This window comes from Falco biarmicus, chromosome 1 (assembly GCF_023638135.1).
Source record: "Falco biarmicus isolate bFalBia1 chromosome 1, bFalBia1.pri, whole genome shotgun sequence".
Classification (NCBI taxonomy): domain Eukaryota; kingdom Metazoa; phylum Chordata; class Aves; order Falconiformes; family Falconidae; genus Falco; species Falco biarmicus.
The window spans coordinates 19,514,065-19,526,521 of record NC_079288.1 but is presented as its reverse complement, the minus strand read 5'-3'; the positions used below and the strand labels follow the sequence as shown (position 1 = coordinate 19,526,521).

The 12,457-nt window shown below is 42.7% G+C and overlaps 1 protein-coding gene across 10 annotated transcripts in view; it reads right to left on the bottom strand.

Annotated features, from left to right (window-relative positions):
* Nucleotides 1–12,457, bottom strand: part of FAM222B (family with sequence similarity 222 member B) — a 38,878-nt gene that overhangs the window by 20,662 nt on the left and 5,759 nt on the right. For 2 of the 10 annotated variants that reach the window (XR_008824702.1, XM_056356217.1), the window contains exon 1: nucleotides 1,148–2,758. The exons of 4 other annotated variants lie outside the window; for them this stretch is intronic. Coding sequence is in view for 1 of the 6 variants with exons in the window: in XM_056356217.1 (XP_056212192.1) it covers nucleotides 1,148–1,238 (91 nt within the window). In the remaining 5 variants the exon portion in view is untranslated. Of the gene's footprint in view, nucleotides 1–1,147; nucleotides 2,759–2,788; nucleotides 3,112–9,531; nucleotides 9,550–12,457 lie in introns of those variants that run through there. 4 more of the 10 variants (XM_056356682.1, XM_056357079.1, XM_056356816.1 and 1 more) reach the window with 3 other exon arrangements.

Below are 12,457 nucleotides of genomic sequence, written 5' to 3'. Positions count from 1 at the left end.
TCAACAAGATACCAACAGGCGCAAACAAACATTCCTTCCTTCAAAGCATCCATTATCCTCAGGGGAAACTAAATCCACCTTCTTCCTACATGCTCAAGCAGCATCTCTAATATCACAGCAGCAGCTATAAAACACGGAACAAACTTACAGATACAAGTGTGCATGTTTTCATGTGAACACGATGGTATTAAGGTTAGCTGAGATGACTCCCATCCAAAGCCAACCCAGAACAGCCCAGCGACTCCCAAACTACAGGATGCTGCTAACATGTACCCCAATGGAGGCACCGTGCATTCCCACCAACAGATGTTCTCGATCCTCGTATGCAACTTCCTTCTGCCTTCAAGCGATAAGAAACCAAAATACACATTTACCCTTTTCCCATAATGGAGAGGCTGCAGTTATAACCTCAACAGCATCAGCAAGAACATGCACTGCGTCGGTGTTACGTGCAGCTTTCCTATGTGTTTGATGTCTGGGTAAAGCATGAGGTTGTAATTCTGGGCTTTCCTTTACCACAAAGGACATGCAAGAGCTGTGAGCTTCCTCATACCACTCTGCCAGAATTCCTGCCTCTTGACTTTCTTGCCTTCCTAGATCTGAAAAGGAAGCTTTTCTTTGGTACAGCAAACAGCTGCCTAGGCAAAGAGGAAAGGAAACATGAAATAGTTCCCTCTCTAGTGGCTGCTTCGCACAGATCACCATTATCGTTATCTTCTCTCATTCCACACTTACTCTATAAAAGCCCAGAATTAAAGCCTTAATCATGACTTACAGAAATCCTTGTGCTGCACATGACAGAAGGATGATGATATTTTAGAAGGAAAAACTGTTAGAAGTTACAGATTATGACAGTTCCCCGAATAGGAATGTAGCTGTCTTCCCCTGTTTATTACAAGCTGATTATTTCAAAAAACCACATTTTTTTCAGAGCTAACTTTGAACAAATTTTACCTCTATGCAACACACAACCAATAAACCAGACGTTTGTTAGGTATTGAAAAATATGCTTTCAGTCCTGTTTTAAAAATAGATTCACTTGAAAACGTGAAATATTTGCAAATAAGATGAGGCAGAATGAATTAGACTTCATAAAACCCAAAAAACTGAACTTGCATATTAAGAATAAAAATAAAAACTGACTCACTTGCGGACCAGGTGTGCTGGTGGTGTGTGAACGCAGGCAGGCTCATGGAGGGGATGGATTTCAGTGTGCATCGATTATGCATGTGTACCATTTTGACCTGTACAATTACACTGACAGTTGTTCAGTTTAGTATTTAGCTCTTGAATTAAGGTCCCACCTATGGTGAAATTTTAACAGCCCATTTACAAAGCAAGCAGAGAAATATACGGCAAATTTGTATTTAAGGTACAAAATTGGAGATCTCTAATTGTGCACAGTGCCAGGGCTTCCTGTCAGACCACAAACACACAGCTCTTAGATACTCATTTTACCATTTGTAAGGACAAGATAAGACCTTCTTCTCTAGTTGGAGATATTGTGCAGCCTACTGTAAAGACAAAAAACATTCCAAGAGCCTCAAAAAGAAGCTGCAACACAAGTACAAAACACTCACCAGTAGAAAATACAAGCCGTCAGGTGAATACCAAAGAACTGGACCAGGCACCAAGACAGCATTTTCCCATCAACCTGGGAAATGGTGCCCTGCTGGCTTGTCCTGACACAGACCTAGTGTCCTTACCAGTCTTGCATGAAGCTCAGAGGCCATCTCACAACAACTCAACAGAAGAAAGAACAAGAAATATATTCATCGTGAGTTACTGCAAAAATACTCTACCATTCTCAGGGCTTTCCTGAGAAGCATGAAAAGCAGCCAGTTGCACAGCTGGCAGTTCAAAACAGCCACAGGGAAAGCAACACAAGTGTGCAAGATGTTTTCAAAACCTCTGCATACCACAAGCGCCGGATTTTTGTCTGCAGACCTGATAAAATACTTCAGCACAACCTCACCTGATTCCTTCAGCTGCTGCCAGCACTTTTATCCAAAACTTACATTCACAAAAGATTTATTTTTTCACAGGAAGTTTTACTGACTACAGGTGAGCAGGAGATTTTTGTTTGCTTTTGTACATCCTTCCTCCTCTGCATGCCTTTCTTCTTTTAAAAAAAAAACCATCACACACAGAGAGCAATAAACTGTATGGCCAGGACACAGAGGCAGTTGTAACTGTACTACAGTTTTGTAGGCAAAATTACAGTTTGCCTGCTAAACACAACCTGCGTGGGCAAGAAGGGAAAAAATACCACTACCACAGTCCGTACGACTGTAGCTCAACAGCCAACACAGCACAAACTGCCTGCATGAACACTGAGCTCCCAATAACCTGGGCTGTAGCCCCCCTGACCTCCACAGTGCCTCTCGTGCTGCAGACAGCACACCCCCTCTGAACACTCTGCAAGAGTCTGGTCAAGTCTGTATGTGAGACAGGTACCCAGGCACTCCCCAAAGTACCACTCGATTTTAATTTCCAGACCATTTGTCTTTCCAACCACAGAATTGCTACAGTCAACACATTCAAAAGGTAAATTTTTCTACCTTCAATTAACTGCATTAGTACTGTTTATAACTATGTGATTGATAAATGCTCTACAGAAGCTGTAATTAATGTATTTTTTCCTTGGAACACATGCTGAACCCCTTGGCGCTCAGACACTTAATGAAAAGCAATTTATCAACTTGCTTTGAATAGCTGAATCTGACTCCTTAATGCAGAGAAACACACTTTGCTTTAAGCACTGCTACTCTGAAAAAGTAATGCGTACCACAACATTATGAATGCCATCAGCCACGGTTCGGATTTTGATCAGGATGACAGCGACCAGAGCACTCATCTCGTTGAGAAACTGGGTATGATTTAGTACGGCTTAGCTGGGATCCTTTCCCCCGGGATGCAGTTGAGCAGATTTGCAGATGTGCTTTTCCAGGATGGAGGTCAGGAGCAGCTTTTCAGGACACCGGACAAAGTTCCAAATTCTCCTGTGCCTGCGTGGCTGGGAGCCTTCTCATCGCTCCTCATGCCGAGTGGCACTGGCACGCTTGCCGGGAAGCGGCAGCTCAGTGTACTTCAGCCTGGACATGTGTTCAGCTGCTCACAAAGCAGACAAAAATAAAGTGCTTACAGAGTGAATGCTAATTTCTCAAACTGAGCATTGCTTTGTATAGTTGACATATGCAAAAAAAAAAAAGGTATTTAGAAGAAAAGGCTTGACATCACAGAAAATTTTACACTGGTATTAACTGCTGGGGTGATTAACCAGCCTTCAAAGCCGAAACTCACATTTCTGGGACTCTAGGCTAGAGATTTCCAATATAGAAATTGGTCTGTACTCCATGTGGCAGACTGAATGTAAGGATTACATATTTCCATTGCACATGTAAGTCTGTTTCCCATTCCTGCAGTGCCTTGCTCTCTTCCATTTGTCTTTTGATGCAGATAAAAGCCAACGCAGACTGCAACTGCTGATACACAGAAAGGCGCAAGAAACAGTGCACCTTTGGACTAAGGGGAAAAAAAGGACTCAGGTCCAGACTGCTAGAGCATGTCAAGAGATTGTCTTTGAAACTACAGAACTAGAAATGAAAGCGCTGTGTTTTTTATTTGATTTGATCAAAGTGACTAGAGGGGAGGGGGAGAAAGCACATCCTACAGATGCAGGCTAAAATTTAATGACTTCACACATAATGTGGGACCAGCTGATCCCATACAGACATAAATAAAGAGAGAAAACAAAGAGGTAAAGTCACTCTCGCTCTGAATACACTGCTTCCACAGATCGCTGCTTTAGGGTCTGCCAAAGAGCAACAGGAACCCATTTCAGAGCCAGAAAGACAGAGGAAGCACATACGCAGCACTCTCGCCACGGGCACACGTTTTCAGTCTCTAGCGAAGAGTAGAGGAGCGAGCTCCTGTCAAACCAGAGAAAACATCCTCCAAATGTAATGGCTATTTGAATAAATAACCAATTACTCCCTGTGTGACACCGTTACACCAATCTGACTGCGGGATACCGGCAAACTGTGGCAATCTTCCGGAGGAGGGCTTTGTGCTAGCTGCGAAGGGACGAGACCATAATTCTCCTCAAACGAAGCATCTGCTCCGATACACATTCAGCACTGGGAGAACGAGGCTTTGCAGAAGTACAAATTGCACTACAGGTAGCAGCCTTCCAGATCCCAAATAGCAGCACAGAAGAAACAGGTACCTATCGCTGCCACGCTCACTAAGAGAAAGGATTTCAAGTACCTGCTGGATAGCCTGTGCGCTCGTGGAAATTTCTAACCGCAGAAGGTGAACCATTTAGATTGCTTCCAGGATAAAATGATCTAGGCCTTTGCCTTTCACTAAAAATTAAGCAGAAGTCATTTTAAAGAGCAAGGCAGACAAGAGTCTTCCACAGGAGATCAAAAAGCCCTCCAGATGTTTATTTTAAATGAAATTCAGAAGCCAGTATAAACCAGATTTTAAAACACTGAATAATCCTTACCATAATTTGCATGAGAAAAATGTAAGAAAAGATTCCATCCTGCTGCTCTGAAACTCTCCAGGAACATGCAGGGCTAGATTTTATTCCTAGACTCTTCAGATGAGAATCTGAATCTTGAACAGCCCCACACTGCAATCTGATGACTGTTAAGCATGTTTCTTCCCTGTGCTATATGCTTCGATGGATGCTCAACACACACATACAGGGGCATCCCACGTGAAGGAAGCCTCTGACCTTCCTCAGCAAGACTATTCAAAATTCCAGATGGAAACGTGTCTAAAAATGTCAGTCCTAAATCTTACAACTTCTTTGCATCTCGCTACTTCATTGAATGCCTCCTGATTGTACAAAAGCAGAATATTCAGGCGTCAATCTAAGTAGCTTGGGTGTTAATGCTGACAATATCTCTGGAGAGAGAAAGAAAAGAGAGGACAGATTTCCAATAGCTCAGACGCTTGTCTGAAAGAAAAGCTGCTACACAGCAAGAGAGATACAGAAAGGGAAAGTAACACACCAGAGAACTTTTACCAAGGTCACATCAGGATGCTGAACACCACCCATCTGCAGGGGAAGATTTAGATGCCTATCCCACCACATATATCCATTCACTTGTTGGCAACAGCAGTCCTCATTAAACCAAACTGATTCTAACCATGAAAGTAGGACATCGGGAAGATGATATTAGCTAACAAATACAAAAGGAAAACCAACAGAGAGCCAGTCCTGGATGGGTGCCCTCTGCAGCAAAACACAGCCCCGTGGCATGTGCAGAGCCCCTGCGTGACCTGGGAACAGGCAACACGGACTATCCCAGCCAGAAGCGTGGAAAACTGCTCTAACCAACGCTAAGGGCTCCCAGCTTGCAGCTGAGAGGAGATTCTGCACCCATATGGGCAAGAGCAGAAGTGGGAACCCATCAAGAACGGGAGCTTTTATGACTTGCTGCTACGCAGGGTCACCTACAGGTTGCAGTTCCTCATTGCTTTGAAATCAGGGCTGTGGACACGTGGCCGATCACTGCAGATGGATTGTACCACGAAGAAAAAGCCCTGCCCCCAAAATATTGTATCAGTTACCGCTGTGCCCTTAACAAGAGCATTTCTTGCCTGTTTCAGCGATCTGAAAGACACGCTGGGCAAAATTTAAAGCTATGACAAAGTGATCTTATCACTTGTGTGCTGTTCTTGCTACACAAGCCCCTGATTCAGCAGCATGTAATAAAATCTTCATTTGCATGAAAAGCACTCTCTGATCACAAAGTCTTCTGTTCAACAGTCCTCTTCCCATCTACAGGGTAAAGATGCAAGCACCACCATCATTTTGCCAGCGACTAAGGTGAAGTTTTGTTTACCCTTTATTTGGAGAGGCTCTCAACATTTTAATATAATCTTTTCCTAAAATTCTAGCGGTATTTTTGAGTAGCACAAACGCTCTACACATCCAAACTATGCAAGCACTGCAAAGTTCACATACTATGCTTTCACCTACACTTTTAATAAGTGCGCCACGCCAAGAACATTTCATATCAGCACGCTGTGACCATAAACAGTTCTAAAAATGTCTTTAGCATTCAACAAGTCCAGCTTTCTCCAGTTTGCACTTAGTGTTCAGTGTCATGACACACAGCATTCACAGAGGACATACATCAAAGGAAAGGAAGGTGTAGCCACGCAGCAAAGAACAATGCTCTGCCTGCAAGAAGATTAATCGCTGTCACAGGAAACCAATAAAAACAAGTATCTTGTTATCTTTCTTTACTAAGAGACTGTTAAAGCTTAACTGTGTTAGGAAAGCTTTCTTTCTTCGGATTAAATCATGAGCCTAATGTATGTGGGCAACACACATACCAGCATATGCAATTAATTGGCTCTCTCCTGATGCTGCGGGGGAAAGTCCACTGCTTCAGAGGCAGGCTGAAACCTTCTACAACCACCCCGTGCCTTCTCGCGATTAGAGATCTCTCACCAAGGCCAGCCCCAGCTCCCTGCCCTGTGCCAGTGAACACCACCTCCCATTTTCACCTGTTTGCCAAAGTTAATCACGTCCCACATATGCACCCTGAAATCACACCTGGCTCCAGGCACACTCGGCCAAAACAGAAATACCTTTCATCACGTCAGCAGTGCAGTCCCCATTTAGAAACGTTTTTCTTTCACGTTAATCCAGTGCCAAAACGTTATGATATACACTGTGCTGATCCAGAAACGGTGCTAAGGATGCTGCTGCCTCCTGTCTATCACCGCTCGTCTAATCTAGCGCCTGGCCATGCAACGGTGGCCCTGTGACAACAGGCACTTTCAATTGGGCAGCTCAGCAACACATGTACGCTGAATTTTTGAACAAGCTATTCTAAGCTGCTTTGCTAGCAATTTCTGGCCTGTGCAGTTTCTGGCCCTCACAAAGAGCAGACCTGTAAATGACATCTTGAGGATTAAGCTGATTGAGATGCAATTTGCCTAGCAACCATTCATTAAGCAGAGTTCAGAAACAGGCCAGCAATCTATTCCACCTCCTTATCTGAGCAGTAAACAGATAACAGTCTCTACTGTGTCCTCTATCCTTCAGTTCAGACACATTGTAAACAGATTTTTCAGAAGTTTAAACTCCTACAGTAAATCTCAGAGAACAATCCTCGCTCTCCAAACACGAGGGATTCGGTTTCACCAAGTGGCTTACAAGCATGAAACAGCTCTAGAACGAGAGTAATGCAAATCAAATCGTGAATGCATTTGCAGTTCCTGTGCCTCCAATATTTTCTCACGTCAACCACTAAGAGCCCATCCTAGTCGATAAAAAAAAAAAAAAAGATAAATCTTAATCATGCAAGCATTTGGCATTGCTATTCTGATCACTGAGAAAAACTCAATAAAAATCTTATTCCCTTCCTTCATCTTCTGGAAGGAATCGATTGGCACTTCCAAAGTCTTTGATAGAGGTTCCCCCCTTCAGAGAAGAAAACAAAAGTCACGTCCTCCCTCCCATTAAGCATTTTTTCCTCATAAAATAAGCAAGGCAACGTAAACGTCATCAGTGAAAATCAAACCAGCTATTTCAGCTCGAAGAATTTAGCTGAGAAGATTAAGGAAAATCATGATTTTGCATAATTGTTTCTCTGCAAGAAACATCAGATGAGATCTCATTCTGCTCCAAAATTAAACAACAAAGATTAGCACGGACATATTTAAGACTACATACCCAAATGGCTTTCCTTTGGTATACAGTTCTTCTGGGAAATCACTGTGACATACAGCATGCTATTACAATTAAATATGCAAGAAAGAAGAATTAAACTGACTATGAATAATTAATACCCTACAATACTATTTCATAAGGGAAGTCGGGCTGAATATTCCCGCAGATGAGATATACCTAAACACAAGGCACATCAGTGCTTGCAGCTTTACTTTTATGATGGAGTCTAAAACAGCGAGTAACTTTACGGCTGCTACTCAACGCCAGACAAGGTGCCACCTATCCATGCCTCCCCTCTCTGGCTCGCTGCCCGCTGGGCTCCAGAAAAGCTGAGAGAAATGCAAGTGTTGCAGTAGTCACTGCACTGCTCATCCACACTGCAGAGGTAACAGGCTTCCCCAACACTTCCCATTAAAAGCAATTAACTGACTTCCCAGTAAAGAGAATAAAGCAAATATGATGCAACAATTATTTACATGATAAGATCAGGCAAAGGCTGTGAGAAAAAACCAATTAAAAAGGTTTGTAAGAGCTAAGGAATGCAGCTTACTTTCCCAGAATGTATCTTAACGAGAAAGATACCATCAACTCACAGAGCAGACCTTCCTGTTTCGAGTTCACTGTTTTGGGTGCTGCAGAACAACTGTGGCAAAGCCACAGCTGGGTGGCTGGGTGCAAACTCTCCATCTGTTTTATTAGCTCCCAGTGAAAATCGCAATTAAAAATACACCTTTCTTTTTTCACCAACAGAAACCCTAAATGGCTGAAATTCATATTTACTGGAGCTGTCACAGAATCGGTATTCAGCCCTTGGCATTTTTCACTGGACACTGGTGATCAGGTCAGCTCTGCGCTAATGGACACACCATACACTTGTTGCACACATTGAGCTGGAAATCCCTGGTTCCCCTGGGTCTATCCAAGCAGCACCCCACCCCCCCCACACACACACCCATCGCAGAACGCTACTTTTGGTGATAAAAATTTGAAATCCAAGCAACATTGGTGATCACTGAAGTGGAGCAGAGCACTACTAATGTATCTGCGGAAGGTGACAACCCTACAAAGACACCTTCCCCAACCCAAAGCCCCACACTGCTCTGACTGCCTGGAGGGTCTCGCTCCTGCAGGATCCAACACGCTTCTCCTCCAAAGTAAACAAAAATCGAGGGTCTTTCTGCACACAGGCAAAGTCATGTTAGAAGTACACTAGCTTAATATTAATTTTCTATTAAAAATTAATAGGATTAAATGAAGCTCGTGAGCCAGCAGGAACCAAGATGGTTATTTTGCTGACATGCTCATTGCCCGGAGGAGGGGGATGTGAAGGATGGGCTGCAGTGTTTCTGCAGGATGGTGGCCACGGGATCCATGCACTGGCCAGAAGGGGTAGAAGGGGGCTTGTCCCCACATCCCCAGTGGGACCGCGTGTTCCATCAGTGCCGTGCCGTTCTGCTGACCAGCAGCTTGTCCCCCGGCCAGAAACTGATGGGGAAGGTGAAGCCCGTGAAGGGGTCATCCTGGGGAAAACCCCAGTGTCTTCCCACTTGAGATCCAGTCTTCTGGGTGCTGCCTCTGGTCCTTGCCCATTTGCACACATGCCCCTTTCTCACTGCCAGAATTAACCCTGTTGCCAAAAAGCATCCTGCAAATACCCAGCGTTTACACAAGCCAAGTTTAACCTTCAGTCCCTATTAATGTTAGGAGAATAGCAAAAATTAACCACAGTGCAACAAGAAAGTATCTGCATTTCTAATTATACAACAAAACACACCATGTGGCAATATTTCCAAGCGCCTTGCTGGGAATAAAATAGCCAACGGACTTACAGCTTCCATTTTGAGCCGTGGATGGAAGGGCAACCAGAACTGGGGTTGTCAGCATTGAAGGGTGAGGACATGAGAATTAAGGAAAATGAAGTGACAAACGTGACAATAACAGAAATGTTAACCATTAGAAAAACAGTCACCTTAAAAATTTTAAATTTCATGAACTCTCCTACTTTTTAATGGCTTAGCCTACTTTTTCCAACCTAATTTGCATGATCAAAATAGGCCTCCTGCCAGGAAGCATTAAAATGGCAGCCCCCCATCGAGACAAAACTCCCTTCGCCATACGAGGCTGAAGGACTAATAACTATTCCTAAAAACATTTAAAATCCATTAATGTTGTTTAGTAAACATTTATTTAGAATTAGTGCAGCTTTCAGATTTTTCTTTATCACGCTCTACTAAAGCATTTTATAAAAGCTTTTGAGGGAGGAGCAGGTACCCCCCCAAATGCCTGTAACATCTCCAACCCCCTCTAAAAAGCTAAGCATCTTCACGCTGCTGCTCTGCCACCGCTCTCGATGTTTTCCACCCAAAAACCCCAAAGCATTCTCCAACATCAGCCGGACAATTCCCAACAGCTCTTTGGGGTACCAGGCTGGGCAGCTGGAAGCCCCCCACCAAGATGCACACAGCCGTCAGACCAGAATAAACCAACCCCACCGACCTCCCCACATGGCAATTAATCCTATATGCCCCAAAAACTCCAGGCTACTACGATAGTAGTATAAAACTCAGTATTGCTGATGTACTGAAGATTTGAATTCTGGTACAGATATACAGTGCTTTACACAAATTTGTCTGAGCTATGCATTATCCTTTCAGCGCCATCTGCACAAAACCAGAGTTTTATCTAAGTGTTGGAAACTAAAATAAATCATTTTCTCCCTATCTATGAGCTTGTCGGAGACAGACGCCACAAACCTGAGAGCTGGCTAGTGCAGGCTTGTCTAGTTAGAAATAAAATTATATCCGCATCAATATGATTTATTTTTAAATAAAAAATAAGGCAAGCCAGACCCTTAATATCGAAACAGTCTCAGCCAGCACCCTCCCAGCCCACAGAAGCCATAACACATGGAGTGTGTAACATTGTCAAAATAAAACTGGGATTGGCATTGCCATTTCCCCTAATAAGAAATGCCACCATCAAGAGATACATTTTAATTGCCACCTATAATGAAAAGTACCTGCTCATTCTCCACTTGCTGTGTTTATTGTTAACAAAACACAGGAGGTATGTTCTGGTACTGTTAGCTTTTTGACATGTCCATGCCCCACCAGATCTTTAAGAGCAAACTGGGCTCCCTGACCCCACGCGACAAACGGCACATCTCCGTCACTTCTGCTCTAACTGCTCAAGGTTCTGGGGCTGCATTTCTCAAAGCATCTCGTCCTGAGCATCCCCTGTGAGCGGGAGACCTCACAGTAATTAGCACATTCTGATACTGGAAGTTCAACTAATATAAATGCTTGTCCCTCAGGACAGTACAGACAGGACAAATCATTGAGCATGTTGGTCCCCAAAGACCCATTGTTTCTACCTTTGAAAGTCACCAAAGTCTAGTAAATAAATTATTTCTCCAAAAGCATTGCCAACAAGAGAAATCTGGTTATCCTGGTTGAATACATTCTCCAACCAGCAGCTACAGGCTCTTACAGGATCACTGAAAAGATCCAAAACCATTTTATTTTCATATGTAGAGTAACATCAGAACTCACTGCTGTGAGATTGCAATGGATTTCAGTTGGCAAGTCAAGCCATCTAAACCACAGATTATAAAAAATAAAGACTAAACATTTTTAGATCTAACTTTCATACACAGGCTGCGTTTTATGAACTTTCATTGGAAATGTTACATCAGAATAAAATCAGATTTAATTGGCTCTTAAATAACTGAACAGTCACTTTAATTTTATTTCAGCAGCAGCAATTCATAAATCAAGCAGCTGAAATTCTAGCACAGAATGACAAGTAAATAGAGCAGAACACACTGAAGGAGAGTACGAACGCCACACGGTGAAAGGTGATTTTTCTTAAACTTTGTGCGTCGCCATTTTATGGACACCGCAAAGCTGCTGCCACATAAATACTTGAGAGCAAAAATCTGTCAGTCCTGTGATGCTACACAGTTTATCAGCAGTAACTGCTTAACAAAGACCAATGGATGAGATGATACTTGCCCAACTGGAACCGCTAGGAGAATGGCTGGGATTTTAACCGGGGATGCAATTTCCCTCATGCTCACTAGATGGAAGTATGTAAAATCTTAATTCTTTCCTGCCTCAACTTGAATTTAAGTGGTTGAAATGTCATGTTGTACTGTCACATTTTAAGAAGCCTTTTTGTGGTTCTTCGCTGGCAACTCCACTCATTGATAATCTGGCAAGTAGAAGATGCCTTGAAATATTAAACTAAGCTGTGCTGGAAAAGATAGTAAATGTGAGAGAATATACATCAGAAATATTAAATATATTATTTAGGCTAATTCATTTTTCCCCCCTTTTTTTTTTAAGTACATGCATTCCATTTCTAGAGTATTTAAATAATAATCACTAATGAGATGCTTCAGAGAAATGAAGTTACATTTTTTTTAAATATTCAGGCTATTTTAACAAAATAACAACTCTAAAAATACCACTTGTCAATTAACAGAAACAGGGAATAGAAAAGGTATGAGAGGCTTCATAAACGCTGTTGCAGTTTTGACTGGAAAAAACTCCAAATTTCTAGAAAATACTGGGAGAGGTACAGGGAGAAAGAGCAACCTGAAGTCTCACAGAACAGAGCAGCAAACATGAATGGGATTAAATTACACACAAATCTTCTGGAAACAATCTTAAAAGTGACTTGTTCCAAAACAAGCCATTTCTAAATTTAAACACTGAAGAGTTCACAGACGGGAAAACTAAAAAAATCAGGCAA